General features: G+C 44.0%; 1 protein-coding gene across 4 annotated transcripts in view; it reads left to right on the top strand.

Annotated features, from left to right (window-relative positions):
- ELAPOR1 (endosome-lysosome associated apoptosis and autophagy regulator 1) overlaps positions 1 to 24,666 on the top strand; it is a 489,842-nt gene that overhangs the window by 385,266 nt on the left and 79,910 nt on the right. For all 4 annotated transcript variants that reach the window (XM_078644216.1, XM_078644219.1, XM_078644218.1 and 1 more), the window contains exons 14-15: positions 8,718 to 8,981; positions 16,902 to 17,075. In XM_078644216.1, coding sequence (XP_078500342.1) covers positions 8,718 to 8,981; positions 16,902 to 17,075 — 438 coding nt within the window. The remainder of the gene's footprint in view (positions 1 to 8,717; positions 8,982 to 16,901; positions 17,076 to 24,666) is intronic.

Genomic DNA, 24,666 nt, shown 5'->3' with positions numbered 1-24,666 from the left:
ATTCAGCCAAACAGGCCATAAAATACACAAGAAAAATACAACATTGCGCAGCATACTAAAACAGCATCAGTAAGAGAGAAAAGACCGCTCAATTCATGCATCGGTATAATCCGAAATCGGTGGTGCAGCAAGATAATTCATCAATAAATATCGGCAAACAGATAAATCATAGCGTACTCATATAAATGATTAAGCATACAAATTATCAATATTAAAACCACTAGAAACAACACTAGAAACAATAAGCAGATAAAAAAAGAATCACACAAATCAGGAGTAGAAACATAATAAAATTATTCAGCATGGAAGTTTCTCAGACAAACTTGACAAGGGAGGTGGAACATATTACCATTGATCGCCAGCTGCCTTGGAGAGATTCTAACAGCGATGAAAGGGAGTGTAATGACAACTTCTGCAAATCAGACTCCACTGAAGTCATGATTCGAATATTGAACTTTCTCTACTACTAGACTTCTTGTGTTCTTCAGCATGCAGTTGTTCTTTTGCACATTAACATTAAGGGGGAGACTGTTTTAACATTTACAGCATTACTAGAGTCTACCTCATTTGCTGAAAGCACAGATGCTGACATCTAAGCTCCATCACTCCAACCAAAAAGTTAGCACCTGAGTTAGATTTTGCCGGACGGGTATTTACGCCATCAGGGTGAGGAAGCACTGGCTCGCCAAATTTTGAGTTGTCTGCCAGCCCAGCGGGCATCTGTCGCATTGACAGGAACCGCCGTCACACTGGTACCTGTAAATGCATTGAAAGTTTGACAGATGGCTCCGACAACATACTGGAGCCGTGCAGCAAAATGTCAATGTTTTTTTATTTTCAAAAAGAAAACCCCAAAGCGGGATTTTCTTTTTGAAAATAAAATAAAATAATGATCCACCCCTCATCATGTTTTCTCCCATGGTGTGGGTGACAGACAGTGAAAACACTGGACTAATTTGCCACCTTTAACACAGTCCAGCCAAATTCCACCTCAAATTCGTATCCAAAGGATCATCCTAGACTGGATCTCCTCATATTCTCTTCAACTATTGAACTATCATCTCACTCTCCCATTTCTCATCAGTTCCTTTCCACAACAAATCAGAGTACCTCAAGGTTCTTTCATCTTGCTCCTCCTCTTCAACACGTATCTCAGTCGGCTACCAGACCTCAACAGGTACTTCTATTTGTTTTACAATTATGTTGATGACACACATACCATTTTCAAGCTGGAGAACCGGGCGAATCATGATTCTTGTGGACTAGATCATTACCTCAGACCACTGACCAATGGAGGCTGATGAACCTGAAGTTCAGTTCATCCAAAATTGAGCTCTTCATATGTGGATAATAGAAGAAATACAAGCCTATGACCAACTTGCCCCAGAAACGGCATCCCCCTACCACAACCCCTAATGAAGCAGGAAACATGGAGGTTATTGTGAACTTGAGCCTATCCCTCACTCTTTATTTGATCGGAGTCACCAGAAGTGCCTTCCACACAGTGCTGATCCTCCGGCACCCTAGTCCTGTCAGGCCTGGATTAAGTAAACTGACACTTACTTTTTTGAAATGCAAAATAAAGATGATGATGACACTCACTAGTAGTACCATTCTACTGCTAGGGAGTAACTTCAGAGAATCCAAAATTTGCAACCACACACTACAACACTTACACATACGTAGCCACATCACTCCAGTCTTCAAGCTCTGCACTGGCTGGCCACAGCCACATATGTACCTTCTTCAAAGTACTCTTCACTGTCCTCATGGCTGTCTCAAGCAATAGACCATCTTTCAAGGACTGGGATCTATGAATGTTTCCATCTTGATCGCCCACAGAAAGGATGACTCCTCGTATTAGCACCAGTGCCACCCTGCACCTAATATACACATGAAAGGTGACAAGTGTCTCTTTAGGAGTGCTCCAGTTAGGAGGAAAAATCTACAACGGAAAGAAAACACCTCCTTTGCAGAATTGGTAGCTGTTCGTTGATGATAAATAGTACACAGTTTAGTACACAATGAAAAATAGGGATATGCAAACTTTGCAACACCGCGTTCTCTAATCAGGGTTTTCTTGTATGTGATCTAGCCTGGAAATTAAATCACAGTAAAAAGGTTGACACACCGGAAAGGTAGCCATCTTGGATAGGAATGGACTTAATGGTTACCACGCCCAATTTTTCATGAGTATGGCAGGCTTAAAAAGCTGAATCTATCTTTAACATCATTTCTTTCCTCCATCTGATGTCCTCCATGCTCCAACTCTCCACTCACCAATTCATCAGTGTCGCACGATGCACTGAATGAAAAACAGCCACTTGCTAGTAGAGAACATTTCTACGCTGCTGTAGAAATGATAACTGTGTCTGGCGAGGCAAGGGCAGGACTGCCAGTGCACCCCAAACACGGGAGCCTTCCCCTCTACAGACTCAAGTCCAAGTGCCCATACCGCAGCCTATGGTAAGGCTCATTCTCTGATGTAACACCACTCTTTCTTGAAGTGAAACTTCAAAGATGCTCATAGATGAAACTGGTACCACTACTGGCCATCTCATTCTGGATGAAGTCCATGAAGGAGAAGACAAAAAATCTAAGATCACCTGTAATTCTGTTAGGCAGAAAATACCAAGCTTTTCCCCAACAGATAACTTAAGACCATATTCATTCCAAAAAGCAATTCCCGTTTCCCACACAGCGATGGCAGGCAGCAACCAATGCAAACCTATCTCACTCTGCTTTACAACACTCCATCGTTAAGAGAAGCTACATGTTTGCAGTGACCTGATAAGAGCAATCCACTTCTCCTCATCCAAGACTCATCACACATTGCCTACACTTTGAAACTACCACTTCCAACTGTACACAGCAATGATATTTCAATAAATGTAACACCTTTGCTCCACCCTCTGCTGAAATGTAGCTCCTTGTGGCACAATAAGTGTACCACCCGAGTCCTCACACATAACTCCAAAGCCAAACCCTTCATGGTTGGGACCACACTAAACATGCACACCTTTCCAGCCAATCCCAACACACAAAGTAGAGTACTGTCATGTTATAGCACCTCTGCATCTCATCAGGATTATGAGTCCTGATATAAGTGCAACTTCTCTACAATACAGTAGACTTCTATCCAGTCTTTGATGACCCCTCACATTCTGCACTTAAGTCCAACCAAGCCAGATCCTTCGTTCCAGTTCCTTCCCCACATTCCTGCGCTCTCTCTATGCCACTGGTGTTTGCTCCTAATACTCTTCCTCCCTAGACCCCTCTCTTATTTTCCTAAGCATGTTTTCTCTACCACTTATCCTGTCAGTGCTAATCATATTTGTTGTCAAATGCACCGTTTCTTACTTTTGTAGCCTCTGAAATTCTAATCTCTGCACTTATTATGGGTAGGTGTGGATACTGTTCCTCCCTCTTTGCTGGTGGCTCCTGGCTACTCCCATACCCCTCTCCATGTGTTTGTGTGTCTGCTCTTCTGCCCCTTTCCAGGGCTTCTGAGCAGGGCTGGACTGGCCGTAGCGGGCACCGGGCAATCCCCCGGTGCACCGCACTGGTGGGGGCCGGTGTGGGGCCCCTGGGGGCTGTTTTTGTTACAGGGCCGTTTTTGCAGCATAGCTGCAAAATCGGCCCTGTAACAAAATCGTCAGAAAACCGGCCCTGACAAAGAGCTCGGCAGCACCCACATACCCCGGGGGTAGGGGGGCCGGCCGAGCACTTTGCCAGGGCCGATTTTGGTTCCTAGTCCGGCCCTGTTTCTGAGCTCTGTTCTCCAGTCTCTTTGCATTGGCTTTCATTCAATGCTCCAAGTCATTTTCATTTTATTGAATCGTTTTCAAATTGATTCATGGCTGTGCATCCAACATCTTGATTCTACTATGTGACTCTGGGCAATAGCTTGCTTAATCTTCCCGACGGCCCCCAGCGCCTAGAGACCCTTACGGGTGATTGTGCGTTTTACAAATGTGGATTATTATTATTATTACTATTACTCTTAACTTTCCTACTACCACTATTCATTCATCCTTCATGCCTTTTAATCTCTGTGCATCAATCAATCTATCAATCACTAGATTTGTAAAGCACACTATTTACCCGCGAGGGTCTCAAGGCGCTGAGTTAGAGGAGGAGGGGGGTTGCCGCTACTGGTCGAATAGCCAGGTCTTGAGTCTTCTCCTGAAGGTCAGCAGGTCTTGGGTCTGTCGTAGGTTGAGGAGAAGGGTATTCCAGATCTTGGCGGCGATGTGGGAGAAGGATCTGCCTCCGGTGGTGGTTCTCCGGATGCGCGGGACGGTAGCCAGGGAGAGGTCGGCGGAGCGGAGGTGACGGTTGGGAACGTAGAAGGAGAGTCGACTGTTGAGGTAGGCTGGGCCTGTATTGTGGAGTGCCTTGTGTGCGTGGATCAGGAGTTTGGAGGAGATTCTTTTGTTGACGGGGAGCCAGTGCAGGTTTTTCAGGTGGGGGGTGAAGCAGCTGTGGCGTGGAATGTCGAGGATCAGGCATGCAGAGGCGTTTTGGATTCTTTGCAGTCGTTTGCTGAGCTTGTTCGGGGCTCCTTCATAGAGGGTGTTTCCATAGTCGAGGCTGCTGCTGACGAGGGCCTGGGTGACTGTTCTTCTCGTGTCTGTCGGGATCCACCTGTAGATCTTGCGGAGCATGCAGAGGGTGTTGAAGCATCCAAGCATCCAAGCATCCTGCATGTGCCCTCTCCTGCAACTATGCTTTTTCATTCTTTGCTTCTATAGCCATACTAAAATTTCTACTCTCTCATCATGTCTTTATTCTCATGTACTGTAGTATTGTTTCCATATGCAGTTCCATTATTTGTTTGTGTCACTGTTTTGTATTTTTAGCACAGTGCTTTGGTAAAAGTGCTATGTAACTGCAGTGAATTGGAATGAATGAAAACCTATTTTTTCATGCTATTGCTCTGACTGTACTTTGAGTTCAGTTGTTGTAATTACTCTGCTACACAGAAATCAAGTTCTAAACTCTCGGCAACCTTGAATGCACCCACTCACTTGCTACCCTTGAAAAATTAAGAGTTAAAAAGGGGTAACTTGGTTATCCAGTTGGGCTGCAGAAATATTTGATGTCCTGGAACATGGTCAAAGGACAGTACTCCACCGGGTATGGATCCACAGGGCATCAGCATGTAGTATTGTATCAAACTGATTTCTACCCCCTTCCCTCCCCACCATGGGCACCCATGTAATTGAGGATCGTTAGCATCAGCAACCCTGGCAGTGGAGTAGCAGGGTGTTGGCAGGTAGTACCCCTGTACAAAGGCAGCACCTCAGTCAGTGTCTTAAGTTGTGACTTAAGTCTGTGGAATCATCTCCCTTTCTGAGCACTCTCTAGCAGAGAAAGACCTCGTCACTGGTTGGTGACTCCCAAAAGGCAGTAGCTTAGCTCAAGTATAGCCAGGCACTGCAGCCCTGATTCTGAGTTGAGGAAGATGGATTAGCATAAACACTGACCCCTGCACAAACTTCTGTTTACATAGGGAGTGGAAATCAAAAATGTACTGTAAGCACAATTATCCACTGATATATTTTAGCAGGTCAGATGGGGGAAGACTCCAATGCATGGGCATGTGATGCAGTAAAAACCCATTCAGCATGTCATTTATAATTGTCCTGAGGAAAACTCAGAATAGGAGTCATTTACCACAACCAATGACAAACTACACCTTGAGTTATTAGTATATACCGTATTGGGTGCAGTACTTACCTCATCATTTACCGGCTTACTCTGAATCTTGGCGCACGTGGGACCTCTCTATGTTACAACAGCTGTAGACAAATCTAGACAAAGTTTCTGGTTTTATTTTTCTGTCCTCATTTTTACATCAAATTCTGTATGAAATGAGATAACCTCTAAGTACATCTGATACAGTTTTCCAGCTCCCGCATGGTCCACACTCTGCTTAGTTTATCAAAATATATATTTTAGAATTCTCTAAGCATTTTTGTATTTCTGGTTGCCTATAGTATCACAAAGTGCTTTCAAGTAGGAGAAAAGCTGCATACATGTGGGGAGGTTAGGTTGCTGCTAATATGCCCAATGTTGTTTTAAACATGGTAACACACCAGAGATGGTAATGGCAGGGAAGCCTATCAACATGTTGCAACAGTCGAATGCTTGAGCAGGTAGCCATTGTTAGATGCGTCTGTAATGTCATGTGACCCCACAATCAGCTGGGGAACGTTTGTCCATAAGGATTGTCCCTTAAGAAAAACAATAAGCATGAGAGACACAGTACCCCTAAGTTGTCCCATTTCATGACACAACTTCAGCCAATCATGTCCTTTTAATAAACAACACTTTGAATGCTGAGACCTTTATACCTATTCTAATCTGGATCACCAACACAATATCAAGGTAAACACTATTGTGTGACACAAATATTGTGTCAAAGATATAGTTTACCAAAATATTGTGTATCCATACTTATAATGGTAAGTAAAAAGAATCCGGAAAACAACGTTTTACACTATTTAATGTATATACAGTTTAAAATAGGAATTCGTAAATATTTGAATATATAACCTTTATATATTCTAAATTAAATAAATGTCAGTAATACTTTAATGTACAATTATTAACAAAATATATTATAACTTATTCATTAATTTGGTTTACATTTTTTATGTATTACTATAAAAAGCTTATACAAACATATTTACTATATATATATATTCATATGTATATATATATGTATGTATATATATATATATATATATATATATATATATATATATATATATATATATATCCAATTCACCACAAGTATACATATATGTATACAAATTAGATAATATATGAAAAACATTTACAATTTCATGACAAAATAATAAATAAATTACCAGATAATTAAAATAAAAATAAAAATATTTTAAATATTAAAAACCGTACAAATATAAACAAATAATATAAAATTAAGAAAATAAACAAATAATACTAAAAACAAAAATTCAACCAATATTAGGAAAAGTATTGGATGCCAGGAATGTATGATATACTATTCTCATTCCAGTTTATGCAACAGTAGGGAAAGTTTAGGACTGCAGTGGTGTTAAATTTACTATTCCTACACCACTCAGCGCAACAGTAGGGAAAATGTAGGATTTTGGAGGACCTCGATTTACTATTCTTACTCCAGTCTGTGCAATAGTAGGCAAAGCGTTGGACTTCAGAGGGGTGACATTTATTAAGCACACTCCACACTATGCAAAACTACATAATGAATTAAAAAATATTCATTGGTTAAAAATGTATTATTTGTTAATTAACTTCCCACCCGATCCCCCTACAAACCCTGCAACCTGCTACTACACTATTAATTACTACTAATAATTAAATAAATTATTCTGAATAACTTAAAATTATAAAGTAAAAAAAAAAAAATTATACAAACAATAGTACCACATTAAATAATATATGAACTAAAACACACTAAAATAATTAAAAAATTATATTTTTGACAACTATATTACTGAAAATGATATTAAAAACAACAATATTCTTAAACCAATATTACCTACAAAAACGATAATCTTGGCAACAATATTTTTGCATCACAATTTTTTTATATCACAATTTCTTTTTCCCAAAGCTTTCTGTCACCCGATATTTTGTCCAAACACCACTAATCCACAAGTGCCAGCTTCTATCAGCTTCCAAGGCTTCTTGGACTAGAAAGCGAAGACTGTTTTGTCCCAGAGCTCGGTGTGCCCTAGGACTCAGCCACACCTCCCTGATGAGGACTGACAAGTCAGAAATTGATTTGGAATAGCTCATGTTCCTGGGCAGAGGACCGTGGCCTAGAGGTTTGGGCTTGAGTGCTTTATTGGAGCATGACATGGGCTGGTTTGGTTTGATCACTGCTGGGGCTCTATGAGAAAAAAGTATGGACCAGAAGAAGCCTAAAGTAATTACCACTAGTTAAGATTAATTCTAGCCCTTTAAACATCAACTTTTTCTTTTTGCACATTATATGACGCTACATGGCAGTTGTGAAACTAGGAAAAAAATATGGTATAATGGTGGTTAGTAAAACTTGTTTCACACAATTGATTGTCCCAAGGGCCATCCAAATTTGCACATATTTTAAATGACTCTAACACTTTATGGCTAGAAAGTGATGTGAAACGAAGCAAGATGCCAAATACCGTATGTTTATTGAAGTACAAGGGCCAGGCAGCTAGGTAAGTAAGAACACACACACAGCTCAAGCCACAGTTCAGGAGTGAATGTTCCACGGTTGATTCAGGGAATTAAGGTTGGATGAAACAAGGCAAGATGTCAAATAAAGTAAGTTTACTGAAGTACTTCTGTATTAGGAGAGAACCGCCAGCAAACTCATTAAGTTAGAACACGCATTGTTCAAACGAAGCACAAACCAGCTCAGTCCAAGCATGGAACATAGCCACAGTTTCATGGTAGAATGCTCCTTCAAGAAGCGTTCTTCCAAGCGGGAGGCTACATGGTGCTCATGTTTGCTAGTTGAGGCGTTTCACATTCAAAGGACCGTAAGTAACCAGTAGCAGTTTATCGGGCTGGGACATCCCATGAATACAATTACAGTTGCATTGTGGCAAGGGTGCTTACAGTGCAGCCAGAAGGGTAATTTGAGGGGTGGTGTGGTATTATAATCAGATAGTGTGTAATGCTACATGTGTACCATGGACTTATTTTTGTTGCAGTCACGTAAATACACCAACGACTTGGCACGGATCTACTCCATCAAACTGACCAATGCAATGGATGGGGTGGCCACCTACTGCCAGCCCTGTGCCCTGGAGTCCTCAGAGGCCAACTCATTGTGCTCTTCCTGCCCTGCTGGGAACTTCATTGAACGAGTGTCCAGCACTTGCCATCCATGCCCACCAAAGACCTACCTCAAGGCGCATCAACCCTTCGGACAACAGGCATGCATTCCATGCGGCCCTGGCATCACCGTCAATGAGGTACTGTATCCAGAGTAACCAATTCACTTGTGATGTTTGAAGAATCTTTGTAGTGAGATATGCACCCCATAAAGAACCCTGCAGCATGTTATTGAAGTGTTTCGCTCCCTACATCAAATTGCAGACACAGATGTGGTGGATAGATACATTTTTCAATCAGAACTCTCATTATTTATCTTTGGAAAAAATATTAATCTACAAATTCGATTACCTCATATGTGACACATACCTTTTTCTGTCAGTCATAATAATCCACTTAGCAATTACATGTCAGGGACTCTGGCAAGGACTGGTGGTAAGGTAGAGAAAGAAAACAGAATGTTGGGTACAGAGCTGCCCAAGATCACACAGAGGGTTAGTGGAGAAAAGTGAGAAAAGGAATGCAATGGGCAAGATCTGCTTTAGGCAAGTCAACGCTCGGGCTGAATAGGCACTCATGAGGCACTCTTGCATTCAGAAAAACTAGCACCCAGGACATGCACGGCACACACATAATAAACCACTCAGGCAAAATAAATGTTTGTTACAATTGAGGTAATTGGATCTGGCCTGTTTGCCATCTCATATCTTCCTTCATTTGGTTCTTGCCTCACATCAGTTCAAATGTATGATGCCCCCACAGGTTAAAATCCATCTGGGTTTTTAGAACATATTTGAGAGATGTATTTTGTAACAAATTGGGTTATTAGTTGAGATGGTAAGTACTCACGTCAAGTAATAATTACAATCCTTGTCAGGGTGAACCCATCATGTCACTAAATTAACCTGAGTTCAACTCCCTGGAAGCTACAGCACAGAGCAGGAAGGCTTAAATTAGAGACAATGTGTAAAGTATTTCAGCAATACAAAAAACTGTAATAAAGATGAAATGCAGAACAATAAAAGTCCCCCAAAGTGCTGGAAAAATAGAGTAAAATGGAATACACAAAAGCACACTGTTAGACCTGTCAGCCCTAGGGTGGTCTTTCCCTATTTGTTTCGCCCTTGCCTCATTTTTCCCACCTACTTTTTGTTGGCCTTAGGTCTCTGGGCACCTTCTCATTGTTTCCCAATGTTAAGGTGCAGGTGCTCTCTTCCCCTAAGATGGCTGCCACTGACCCCTGCTACTGCAGCGTGGTCTTTTTAGGCACACTCTAGTAGCCAGGAGCTGGCTGGAACCCTTAAACAATGTAACAATGCCAGCCTGCCAGCCTGCCCATAGCTAGAATGAGGGAAGCTCCTGGAACCTTCTAGAACAGGGGAGGTGACACCAACTGCCACTGCCAACTGCCAACTGTCGCTATATAAGGAAAGGGAGGGAAACGTTCCAGTCAGTTGGGGCATCACTGACTTGGGGGACCCACGCAGGAGATTTAGGGCCTAGTCAGGGGCCTATGCCACTGGGAGTGACAGGGCTTAGGTTCTGCCTTCCAAGTAGAGTGAGGAACCCTGAACTAGCCCACTGATCTGGCCCGGCGGGAGGGGAACCCAGGGACCATCTGAAGTGACCTGCTGACAAGCCTTCAACTCACAACCCCCCCCTTCCAGAAACCAAGAATCCACTTCAACCAAAAGGGCGCAGGAACCACCAAGCGCCAAGAAGAACCTTCCCTGCACCCCCATCAGGACTTCTGGGGATCAACCAGGTATTGGGCCTTGCCCCTTTGCCCCAGCGCTGACCTGCCTGGCTTGAACTGCCCCCGTGTTTTCCTACCCCTGGTGTAGCCTGTCCTGAGGAAACTGCCCAGGCTGAAGAGACTGCTAGACGCTCGCCCTGCACAGCGCTAGCCCTAGAACTGCCTAAATTGCCCCAGCAAACTGATCTGCCTCGAGCGCTCTCCCGCTGTACCAGTGAAGGAGCGCTGTAAACCCCCCCAGGCGCGATTCTCCTCAAGCGCCGTATGTTCTCCTCAAGCGCTCACCTGCGGTGTCTGGCGAAGCGCTGAGATTGCCCCCAAGGCGGCCCTCGGTGCCAGGAGAGGGCCACCGCCGTGTGATTGTGGGTCGCGCCCGGCCTGAGACTCTGCCGTCCCTGCGCCGGCCTCCAGAGCCCTGGGGAGGCCGCCGCGATCATCTGCCCGGCTGTGCCCTGACTGGAGGCCCCTGCCCCCGGCCTTCGCAAATTCCTGTCAGCGCACGCCGTGATCCTAGGCCGCTGTGGGCCTGAAGCCGGCCTCCGCCTCACGTGACAGGGGCAGACACTCTGCCCCGCCCCTCCGAGCACCGCGCAGCCATTGGTCCTGGCTGGCGCGCCCCCAAGACAGGCCCCACGATTGGCCGCTGCAGCCCGGCCCCTCCTCCGTCAGCGCCGGATTGGTTCCCGGGCCGTGGAAGTGCTAGAAGGCCCGGAGGGCCCCCGAAGGAAGCCCGGGCCCTCCCGACTCCAGAATCCTCCGCAAGGGCTCCCGGTGGAGCCGAAGATCAAAAGGTAACCCCCTGGGGGAGGAGGACGGCCGCAGAAGTGAACGCGGGGCCCCCAGGGAGATCGAAGGAGGCCCCGGGGCCGCCCTCCCCTGCCGGGACTGTTGTTGGGCCCTGTTGGCCCCCCTGAAGTGAGAAGACGTAATTTTGACTGGGCCAGGAAAGTATCTCAGCCCCACTGAACCGCCTACAGAGACCCCTTCTAACGGGAAGGCCAGGGGGAAGAGCCAGAATGGTTAATGGCCCCGAGGAGAGGTGTTAGATACCAAAGCCCAGTGAATATGTTTCATGACATGCAAATTTGCACCGATTGCCTGGGTCTCCTCGCCGATTGCAATGTCGGACCTAATGTAATGCTCCTTTGAAGCCTGATGCATGACTATGGGGGCCTAATGAAATGCTGGGGGAGAGTATTGAAATGCTTATTCCTGCCTGGTTGTTAATGGCCTGTTTATTCGTGGGCGGTGGACTGTTGGTTCGTGCCCACTAATATGGTTATTGTTCTATAGGGAAATGATGATGCATTGCCTACCAGTAGATAATGAAATGCCCTACTCTGGTTTAATGACATGCAAATTTCTGACACAATGAAAAGTTTATTGGGAGGTAATGAAATGCTGAGCCCTCAATGAAATGGTTATTCTTGGTGAAATAATTTAATGAAATATTCTGCCTTTGATTAATGGTATGGTTACCGCGACAGGTTATATTGAATACTGAATTGCTCTCTGGATGAAGGGATCCAATGGAATGTTTATCTTTGATGCACTGCTCCAGATAAAATGATTTGATTTTTACTCAAGCTCACTGTTGTGGTCTCCATCATTGCGTGTGCACTTATTGTCTCAGTGGGTGTGTGTGTTGTGTAGTTACTTTACAACGTAGCTTTCGGGTGCCTACCTGCTCGTGCCAGGCTACCCCCGGGGAACTGGTGACCCCAGTTCCTACACACACCAAAATGAAAAAATGCAAAAAAATGTAAGTAGGAATAATCCCAAGAAGCACAAAGTGCCGAAGGTAGTCAATGGTCATGGCCGAGACCAAGGGGCAATTTGACGTTGACCATGATGGAGCACACATGGGGAAAACTTAACTAGATTTGACCTGGTCAAAGATTTCTTCTTCTGACTTTTGTCCTTAAGTTTCAACCCAACACAGAAGTACACTTCTAACACCCCACAGGGCCTCTGGTAGATTGAAACTTAAAGGACTAGAGTCCAGTCCAGGTCCAGTTTCCACTGATCAGCTGGGCAGTTGCAGGAAAGGTCTCTTTTTGCGTATTGTGTCCCTGTAGCTTGAACAAGAGGTCAGCATTATGACTCTTGGCGTCCACTTCATTGTACTGAGAGAGCAAGTCCAGTTGTTTAGGGATCTTCTCAGGTCACCGACAGCAAGCGTAGTCCTCTTCTCATGTACCACACTGTTCTGAAGAGGGTGCTTGGAGATGCCACATTTATTCCTTGCACAAGCTAGTGGGTGGGAAGTACCCATTGGGGAGCCCTAACAAATGGGGTAAAGATTCCCAGAGCTAACCCTACCCAATTTGAGCATTTCCAAGATGGCTGACGTCTTTGGCCTCAGTAGGGGGTCTGTGTGGGGCTTTGCTATGGTAATTCTAGTGTCCTCCCACATCAAATACTAAAATCCATTATGGGGCAGTCCCTCAGAGACAGCAGTCTGATAGAACAAAGTTGAGTTTTGGGCACTAAGACTAAGTTTTTTAGCATTCAGTTTCCCTACTTTGAAGTACGCCTTAAATGTGATATGTAAATCCAGTGGAGCTGTCAAAGAGGCTTTGACACTGTCATGTCACAAAGAGGCCCAGTGTGATTGGGGCCTGTCTGCCTTGGGGGACAAAAGAAGGGCCCTGCCCAAGTGTCAGCTACATTTACCTGTGACGGGAAGGTCTCTTTGAAGTGCACCCCAAGTGTCATAAGAAAAACCCCAGCAGACCTGTCAAGCAGGTTGTGCCATTCAAGCAGGATTTAACACAGCCCCATCCTGTATGATCCGTCATGTTCAGAGGGGTAATTTCCCTCCATTCAGGTCAGCCTATTATTTCCTCCTGGAAGGATCTTCACACCTATTCAAAACTCATTACTGGCTGTGTGAAGTTGGAGAGCAAAAATGCAGATTGTCTTCCAGTAATGTCAGGCAGGGAGAAGGAAACTTTCTAAAAATTACTATTCCGTAATATTTTGAAAACATTTTTACTTCATATTTCAGTTAGATTTCCAGTCCTACAACTGCACTGCCAGGCCATAATGGGAAGGCATGGAGATATGCTTTACAATTCCACTGCAGTGAATGGCACAATAAGTGCTGCCATCCACTGGTAGTATTTAATGTATAGGCCTTAGGTACACATAGTACCTTACACTAGGGAGTTATAGGCAATATAAATAAACCAATTAGGTGTATACCAATTTTACCTTGTTGAAAGGAGGAGAGTTCTACAGCCCTAGACGACTTCAGGACCCACTCGGGTCTTAGGGTGAACTGGGAGAGTCCTGTCTCTTTCCCCTTCAGAGACAGACGCTGCAAGATTTGGCAGTGACCCTTGAAACCAAATTGAGGTGTGCATCCGACACTTTCAAATATCTCGGGGTCCATGTGCACCATGACAAGGATGACCTGGGGAAACACAATTTGAGTAGGGTCTTAGCAAGCTCTAGGCAGTTGCTAGCTGTTTGGTGCACGTTACCTCTTTCTCCGCAGGCCGAATAGCTATTGCCAAAATGCTTGTATTGCAGTGGTTACTGTATATCTTTTCTGCAATTCCAACATTGATGTTGCACTATTTCTTTACCGATTTGTCTATGTTGCTCTCAGACTTGATCTGGGGAGGCAAGCGTAAGAGAGTGGCACTGCATAAGACTGAATGTCCACTTCAGGAGGGAGTACTAGGAGCGCCAAATTATGAATGGTATTATGCTGGGACGCATTTATACTGGCTGATGAGATGCCCTCTTGCCCCTGCAGGTCTGGAACGTATAGCACTTGAGAAAATTATAGAGCATACCAGGCTAGAGGAAGTTTCTTTTCCTTCCAAGTCACCCGGGATTCGGTTGCCACGCATATATATGGTTGTAAAGGCCTGCTGGATTACATTTCGGTTGCCATGCATATATATGGTTGTAAAGGCCTGCTGGATTAAATGTCGGTTGCCATGCATATATATGGTTGTAAAGCCTGCTGGATTAAATATCTGTGCACTAGAGTGAATCCATTCCCTTAAGCCAGTCACTCCCACTCTGGCAGCTTCTGGACACCAGTGCCATTGCTTGCACCTTTGATGCACGCCCATGAGCCACTGCTTGTATTGTGACCACAGGAGGTCTGTTTGACCAGGGTGGGCTATTGTTTTGTGCGCAGCTGCGGGAAGCCTATGAACTAGGGGCTGGACAGTTTGTGCAGCAACAACAGCCATAAACAAAGGGTGGTGGGGCAGGGGGAAAGGTGGGACGAGGTCGCGCGGGGTGTGCGGGGATTGAATAAAAAATTTTTTTACCTTTTGCTGCACGACTGCCCCAGCGTCGCGTCTCTTCGTGCTGCATTTCCTCTTCCTGCCTGCTGGTCCCAGCAGCCCCTAGGACGGACTCCCTGTCCTCTACAGCGCGGAATTGGTCTGAGCAGGCAGAAAAAATGCCCAGACCAGGGAGTCTGTGGAGTTTCTACAGCCCTGCTGCTCAATACAGCTTGGCTGGAGAAAACCTAGGTGCACATGTGTATTTTGGTCGGCCTGAGACGCACTTAGGGAGTGGAGTACACATAGCACTCCTCCTCCCCCGGCCATACCTCGGGCCCCAACCCTCCAAACAGCACTGTCTAAGAGCTGGCAAATGTAAAGTAAAACGATGTCAGAACATCGTTTTAATATACATTTGCTGGCTCTGAGCCAGGCAATGGGCGACGCTCCTCCGCCGTTGCGTAGGAACCGCCACTGAATTTGTGGCATATGGTGCACTGGCTCATGCATTGTTGGTCAGATGGGGTCCCAATGAACTGCGCCCATTGCATTGCCTGCTGACCCACGAAATGGCTGTAGCGACCTTATATAGTGTTCTGCAAGAACAATTGACAAGGCCTAGTAATAACACGCTTGCCAAGTGGGCCCAATGTATGAAGATGGACGTCACAGGCGTCCAGTGCAAAGCGGCAAAACGATACACTAAAATCATCACAGCAAATGCATGCTTTAAATACCTGCAGTTTAATTATCTGCCTCAGGCATACCTCTCAAGGCGTATTGGGAGTATGATCCTAGGGACAGCAGCGGGCTGCCCAAGATGTGCCACATCGGGGCGTCCTTCTACCATATGGTATGGGAATGCCCCGAGATTCACAAGCCTGAATGGAGGTGTTGACCCGGGTGTCGGACCTCGTCAGCAGGGAACTGGCTCCTGCACCTGGGCTTTCTTTGCTGGGGTGAATGGCATACAGTACCAACATCAAGTTGGAATGTGGCATGGTAGGCCCAGCACTGGCACTCCACAAGCGTCGCATCGCAATGGCTTGGAAAGCTTTGGGCCCCCCTCAGGGGCAGCCTAGATGGATGACCTCCGAAAATGGGTCATGACAGAGAAGGCAACTCTACTCATGGCAGGTCACCGGAGGGGGGTGGTCCAGGGCATAACAATGTGGGACACCTACGTCATCAAAATGGAGGTCAGACGTGACGACGGAACGGCCCTAACTGAAAAGGGTCAGTGGCTATTCACGTGCGAGCGACAGTGGTGACAACTAAGAAGGGTGAGCGTTGGACAAACAATGAGGTGCCTGCTGGGGCGCGTGGTCACGCAGGGTCCATCGGTACGGCTGCCTAGAGGTAGGGGGAGGCAAGGGGCCGCCGGGATACTTAATCTTGTTATTCAGGGCTTCAGGGAAGTCGCACAGAAGTTGTTCATGGTTTGTCATTTTGTTTCGCATCACTTCACGTAGGAATCAATTAATCCTATCAGTTGGGACACATGTTCCATCCCCTCAGGCTCATCCACCCCCCGCTCCACCTCCCCTCGGTTCCCCGCCGTGCTGGGACCCCCTGCTGGGATGTGCGAAGTAGGGATATGGTGGGTAGACTGTGTCGCTTTGGAGGGACGGAAGGGGGCTTACTGTTCCACTGTACAGTGATCTTGTAAAGTGGACTGTAATAACCTAATACAGAGAAATTAACCAAAAGTGGCTGCAACTTGGGGACTGTGATGTGTATGTTTTCATTCTCCTCATACACATACTACATGTGATGGGGTTACATTTTGGGTTCTGTATATATACTTTAAGATGGTTATTAGTTTTACTGGGAAGAATTCATAATTTGTGTTGTTATCACTTATCATGTTCTCTGTTTTAAGTCAAGAAACTGTTAATGCATCCCCCTTTTCCCTAAACTGTCCCACTGTCATATGGTGTCCCCTGTCAAATATTGAGTCGCTCCAGTGCTGGAGGTCAATTAGATTTTTTTAGAGGCTGGACTTTACAAGGAGCAGGCTCTAATCTCCTTTTGACTTTCATCTCCACCAGCTCAAATCCCTGTGCTACAATGACTGCCACTTTACACTGTTCAAGGATGGCATGAACTTACAATATGACTTCTCAGCACTTGCCAGCAGCACCTCCTTCAAGAGTGAGCCAAGTTTTACTGCGAAGGGGATGAAGTACCATCGTCTGCTAAACATCTCCATATGCGGGAACCAGGTGAGCAACAAAGACTGTGGGACGGCAAGTATTCGCTAACGTATTTTGGCTCAAAAGACGAAAGGAAGTGGACAACATTCCATGCAGTGAACTAACAATTTGCTGGCAGCACACCAGTTCACAGTGTTAGAAGAACACTGTGCTATTCCAGAAGGGTCCAGCCATGTGACTAGCATTGCCTCTTCATGGCCTGAGCAGCTGGCTGGTCCAACCCAGCTGCTAGTTTGATGTTTATATCTCTTCACTTAGGTCCCGATTACAAGCTGTACCGAGCAGTATACTTTGGTGGAAAGCCACTTTGTTCTATTACGACTGGTCCAGTTGTCACGCACCCCGATGTCCCAGGTGTGAGAACACCAAACCCGGTTTTGCCAGAAAGAAACATCTGGCTGGTTCAACCACTTTACTCTTGGAGTGCAGTCTGGCACAGCCCGTAGCCCCTGCCCAACCCCCTTCAATAGCATGTAATGCTCCACTCTGCAACACCACGTCCCGCCCTGCCCACTGCCGTCCTGATCACCCCCTTCCTCCATCTAACTTCGAAGAACTGTGTCCACTTTGTTATTTTCCATTTTGTGGTGATTAACTTGGAATATAGGTGGATATAGATGCAAAGATACCGGACACAATAGTTAATTTTGAACAGCTGGTAGTTCTGCGTCTAAATCTGTGCAATTTGTAATTAGGCTCCTTAAAGCTCTGCTCTCATCAAATACTACTGCTACATGATCACTCTTCTCATGGTCCCCCTTAGCCCCATTTGGCGTTCTCGCACCTCGCCTCATGCCCCCATATTCCCTCCTAACACAACCTCCGATGTTATATATCCTACCATCTCTCCACCCATCTCTCTGACAAGTCCATTCAGCAGCAAATCGAGTTTCATTCTAGTCCTTTTGCTCTACCTAGATATTCCGTTTGTGTGCATCACTCAATTATGGGTGCCCCATTTAATAAGAATTCCAGCAGAACTTGCGACTTCTTCTCATACTTTCTATCCCACCCCACACCTCTGTGGCCAGGCAGCAAGATGGCCATCCTTTCCATTCATCCTGGGTTCAAAGCAGTTTACCTCTGTTACAGCAGTTTTCCTCCATTCCTTCTTTGACTTTTTGATTATCCATCATTCCCCTCCTTTTCTTTGCCCTCTTTTTGTGATGACGTTAACATCTTACCTGTGCTGCTTCCTGTTCACTTCGCCCCCACATTTTTGCTCTTGCTCTGCTTATGCCAACACTGCATGATTTCTTTTCTTGATTTCCATCACCTTTCTTAGCTTCAGTCCCCTAACTTGCATCGATCTATTATCTCTTGTGTTCATATATTTTGCTCATTTCCCTGCTTATCTAATGTATTTTCTCTTTACTTTGAACCACTTTCTTATCTCCTTTCCTTTTCAAATTCCTCGGTCTTCTCATCTTACTAGTTTGCAGGTTTCTTGTTGTGATAGTTTTATTTTTTTCTCTAAGTTTCTCTTTTCTGTGGCATTCAGTCTTCTTCCTCCATCTCCGTCGGCACCAGTTAGGCCTGTACCCATCAAGGGCATAGACCATTTACACGGCCCTCTATCGTTTAATATTGGCAGATACATAGATCAATGAAACATCTCAACCCAGCATGGATTTGCTTATTCTAAATGACTACTCCAATATCCTTCTTGATAGAAGCGGTAAAACTGAGACTTGGAATAGCTGTGATTTACAAAAACTATTTCCCCTATCTCCCGGTGGTGCCTGACTCTTTCCCTACTTTCCAGTGCCTTATTGTAGAACCCATGTTTGCTTTGCTGGTACTAGGTATGTAGGAAATAAAATAATTTCTCATCCCCCAGGATAATGATTTCTATGTCGAACTCTATGTGGACTATGTCATATCTCAACTCATGTTGCCCAATAAATAACCACATTTTTATAGTTTTTAAAAATATTAATGCTTGTTTATTCTCCCTTTTTCTTGTTCTATTTACAGGAGCATATGATCCAAAACTTCCTTAAACCGACTCACACCTTATGGATACCCAACATCTCATTATATTTTAGAACGACTGTCTAGAAGTAGACAATCCCAATGTAGTCGACTGGTTTGATCACTGTCAATTTCCTGTCTCCCTTCATTTTTTAAATTCATAACATGAGGATAACTCAGAAGACTGACAACCTGGGCAAAGGTTAGAAATAATATAATCAAACAGTTGGAGGAGTACACCCAGGAGACAGCTCACTGTCTCTGCAGTAAAGGGAGAGGTGCACAGGAAAGGAAATTCTCCTTTCTTAAGAAGACTCCTCACTCACCAACCTAGTTGGTGACATGCTTCAGCATTGGGGTCCCACCCGAATACCTTAATGCTATCCGGGTGTGCTACAACACCTGATTACAGTGGAGAAGGTTATTTTTTGTTGTGCAAGTGAGTGAAAAAAGTGATTTAAAAATTGGCCAGATATAACTCACTAAAAATTCTTTATTCTGGAGCAACTGGAAAATATTAAAAGAGTTAGTAAGATGCCGTTCTTGGTTAAATTGACCTTTGGTATTTTTATAGAGGAAAAATGTGCATAAAAAGGGCTACATGTTTCAACCTGAAGATGGTAGTACCAGGTTTTCGTCAGGACCAGTGAACGTGACCCGGGCGGTATACACTCGCAAAGGTGTACCCTACCCTTCATCACGATGACCTAACCATGTACTCACGGTCAGGCGTCCTTTTGTCCAATTCGTCGAAAGAAGAAAATCTGAAAAGACAAACATATAATCACAAGCAAACACAATATGTAGCTGTAATGCACTCTCTAGTAGGTTAAGTGCTCCTTCAGCTCCCAATTGTGTGTATAAAGAACGTCAGAAATACACACATCAAGAAGTGTGCCTCATAAAGTAAGAGGCAGTGAACGGTAGTATTCACTGCCTGAGTGACAAAATCAGTCACTCAGGAATAAAACATACCCACTGCTAGCAGTCATTATGGTGGGTGTCTGTGCACTCAGTGCAGTCTTGAAGTGCATATGCATCGATGCATCAATAAACACACGGGGATATCAATGGAGCCCGTGGGTATATATTTAAACACCACTTACATCATTAATTCGTAGTAGGTATCTACGCTCTCAATCAATTCGGTAAGGGCGCAAGAACAAATGCATGCATGCCGGATATGAGAGCGTAATAGTCATGGTACCTAGGATCATGGTGGGAGGAAAAGGATTGCTTACTAAAAGTGCAATGTTGCCTGCCTCATGGGAGTCGGGGTTGTTGTGCTTGCTCAGTACATGATCTAAATAAAGGAGCATAACGAGTAAAGTTCTGATGGTAAGTCTCTTAAAAAACAGGGAATTCCTGCGGAGCCCACCTGCATCAGGTATATGTACTTACTGCGTGCAGACAGTCACCGGTTGCTGCGCCTACCCCAAGGACCCGCCACTGCCCCCGTGGGATCACCGCATCGGAGCGTTCTTGCCGGTTAAGTGCAAGGCGCTTCCGGGTGCGCGATCAGGGGGCGTCACATGATAAGCGTCAGATCCCTTGTGAAACATGCAGAATTGATGGGGCACATCTCTAAACAGGAAGCAGATTTTCTTTGCAACAGTGAGGGCAAAATTCCATTCTTGTACACTTTGCCCAAAATGCATAAGAACAAGATCCTCCCACCAGGTAGAGCCATTGTGTCGGGGATTGGTTCTCTACTCGAACCCTCGAACGTTTTTGTGACTTCTTTCTAAAAACTCTGGTACAAAACACCTCTACCTACCTACAGGATACCAAATGTCTCCTGAAACTACTCAAGGACTTCACAGTGGATGAAAGCACAATTCTGGTAAGCTTTGACATAGAAAGCCTTTATACCAGCATCCCACAGGATGACACCCTGGAAGTACTGAAAAAAGCCCTGAACGAAACACTCTGGACACATAGGACACCCAAGGGCTTCATTCTGGAATTTACCAGACTGGCCTTGAAGAGAAATTACTTCGAGTTCGAGGGAGCCCTCTACCTCCAGACGGGGGGCACTTTAATGGGGAGCACATTCTCCAATGAGGCACGCAACATCGCGCTTTTAGTGAGCAATACTTTTCCTCCCACCATGATCCTAGGCACCATGACTATTACGCTCTCATATCCGGCATGCATGCATTTGTTCTTGCGCCCTCACCGAATTGATTGAGAGCGTAGGTATCCACACCCACGGGCTCCATCGATATCTCCGTGTGTTTATTGATGCATCCATGCATATGCACTTTACGGATGCACTGAGTTCACAGACTCCCCCCATAATGACTGCTAGCAGTGGGTATGTTTTATTCCTGAGTGACTGATTTTGTCACTTGAATGATTGTGTAAATATACTGTTCACTGCCTCTTACTTTCTGAGGCACACTTCGTGATGTGTGTATTTCTGACGTTCTTTACACACACAATTTGGAGCTGAAGGAGCACTTAACCTTCCAGAGACTACATTACAGCTACGTATTGTGTTTGCTTGTGATTATATGTTTGTCTTTTCAGATTTTCTCCTTTCGATGAATTGGACGAAAGGACGCCTGACCGTGAGTACATGGTTAGGTCATAGGGATCAAGGGTAGGGTACACCTTAGCGAGTGTATACCGCCCGGGTCACGTTCACCGGTCCTGACTAAAACCTGGTACTAACATCTTCAGTTTGAAACATGTAGACCTTTTTAAGCACTTTTTATGCACATTAGATACCGAAGGTCAATTTAAACAAGAATGACATCTTACTAACTCTTTTAATATTGTCCAGTTGCTCCAGAATAAAGATTGTTTAGTGAGTTATATCTGGCCAATTTTTAAATCACTTTTTTCACTCACTTGCACAACAAAAATTAACCTGCTCCACTGTAATCAAGTGTCATAGCACACCCGGATAGCATTCGACTATTCGGGTGGGACCCCAATGATGAAGCACGTCACCAACTAGGTTGGTGAGTGAGGGGTCTTCTTAAGAAAGGAGAATTTCCTTTCCTGTGCACCTCTCCCAGTACTGCGGAGACAGTGAGCTGTCTCCTGGGTGTACTCCTCCAACTGTTTGATTACTTTATCTAAAGGGGACCAGGAGTATCCCCTTCAAACTCGTAAAAATCCCTTTCTATCTGCTGTATTTTTTGTATAGAAATAATATAAACCACATTGATCTTTCCACATAATTTAATCTTAACCTTCCATGCTTTACCGAAGACAGGATATAAAGTAACCTATAAATAAACTTAATGATACCTTGACTGAAAGGTCTTCTGCCTAGTTCATCAAGCAGCTAAAGGCCAGATGCACTAATGGTTTTTGCAGTCACAAACCCTGAGATACACGAAATCCCAGGGTTTGCAACTGCAAAAATCCTTTCCCATATTACTAATCCCATTTTGCAATCCTGAAAAATGCCAAACTGCAGTTTAGAAAAGGCTTTGTAAAACATTGGGTTTTTTGGGATCACTGACATAATATCGAGGGACAAAATATAGAGTACTAATAATATCGATGCCAAAATATCGAAAGACAAAATATCGAAGTCCTATCTACAAACAGGTGAGTACAAAAATATCGACTCCAAAATATCGTTTAAAAATATGTACTTTGTAAAAATATCGAATTTATTAAAATTAATGTAAAATTAAAAAAATATTAAAAATAAATAACTAAAATATACTTAAAAATACTTAAATAACCTTAAAATTATTAAATAATTAATTTAAGTTAAAAAAAATACAATTTTATTTGTTAAAACATATATATATATATATATATTAACATAATATTATTTACAAATATTCAATATTATTATCATAGGATAGCGGGAGTGTTAAAATTATTATTCCCACTCCAATGAGTGCAACAGTAGGGAAAGCGTTGGATAGAGTAGCGGTAAAAATTACTATTCCCACTTCAGAGAGTACAACAGTAGGGAAAGCGTTGGATAGCGTAGGGGTAAAAATTACTATTCCCACTCCAAAGAGTGCAACAGTAGGGAAAGCGTTGGATAGCGTAGGGGTAAAAATTACTATTCCCATTCCAAAGAGTGCAACTGTAGGGAAAGCGTTGCATAGGGTAGGGGTAAAATTACTATTGCCACTCCAGTGGGTGCAACAGTAGGGAAAGGGTTGGATAGCGTAGGGGTAAAAATTACTATTTCTACTCCAGTGAGTGCAACAGTAGGGAAAGCGCTGGATAGCGTAGGGGTAAAAATTACTATTCCCACTCCAGTGAGTACAACAGTAGGGAAAGCGCTGGATAGCGTAGGGGTAAAAATTACTATTCCCACTCCAGTGAGTGCAACAGTAGGGAAAGCGCTGGATAGCGTAGGGGTAAAAATTACTATTCCCACTCCAGAGAGTGCAATAGTAGGGAAAGCGTTAGATAGTGTAGGGGTAAAAATTACTATTCCCACTCCAGAGAGTGCAACAGTAGGGAAAGCGCTGGATAGCGTAGGGGTAAAAATTACTATTCCCACTCCAGAGAGTGCAACAGTAGGGAAAGCGTTGGATAGCGTAGGGGTAAAAAGTACTATTCCCACTCCAGGGAGTGCAACAGTAGGGAAAGTAAATACTTCATATATTATTTAAAAATATATATATATTAATATCCATAACAAATTAATTATAAGTAATTACCAATTTAATATAATATAATAATTAATCAATTAAAATTACTAATTAAAATTAATTATTACAATTGGTTACCTATTAATACAAATTAATTCCAAATTAACAAGTAATTAATTAGCAATTAAAAATTAATTAACAATTAATTCAAATTAAATCCAAATAAATAAATACAATTATTTAATTAATTATAATTAAATTACTTGCCACCCTATTCCCATATAAACCCACAACCCGCTACAGAAAATAAATTAGTAAAATTAACATAATTATCAATTAAACAATTAAATCAAATTAATTGGCAATTAAAATGTAATTAATGACCCCAATAAAATTAATAAACAATTAATTCAAAATAAATACCAATAAATAAATTTACATATTTAATTAATTATAAATAAATTACTTCCCACCAAATTCCCCAATAAATTCACAACCCGCTACCGAAAATAAATTAGTAAAATTAACATAATCATCAATTAATCGTTTAATTAAAATGAATTGCCAATTAAAATGTAATTAATTACTTAATAGAAATTAATTAACAATTAATTAAAAATAAATACCAGGAGGGAGGAGCCAAGATGGCGACCGAGATGGCTGCGTAACCGCTCGGCTCCGTGAGCCTTCTCACCCCGCACATACATCCTGGCACTTATCCTGAGCCGCAACGATATATTTCAGTAGGCGAAGAACAACTTTCACTTACCGTTTGCTCCTGAAGCTTCTACGTGCGGCAGACCCGTTGAAATGCCCCCAACTGTTTTGCGGCCTTCACGGAGCTGGGACCGGGGTCTAGAGTGAGGAGAGTGGCCGGCCGCGACTGCGTCAACAGCGGCCTCTGGTGATGGTGAGGAGTCGGACGGTGGGAATCGAAGACTTGATGGCCGATGGCGACAGTGCCAACCCAGTCCATCTAGCGGAGAGCCTTGTGGTCAGTGCGATACAGCAGGGTCGAGGAGTGCGCACGACACTTGGCCCCCCAT

This window comes from Lissotriton helveticus, chromosome 5_1, assembly GCF_964261635.1.
Source record: "Lissotriton helveticus chromosome 5_1, aLisHel1.1, whole genome shotgun sequence".
Taxonomy (NCBI): domain Eukaryota; kingdom Metazoa; phylum Chordata; class Amphibia; order Caudata; family Salamandridae; genus Lissotriton; species Lissotriton helveticus.
This window is presented reverse-complemented; position numbering and strand designations above follow the sequence as displayed.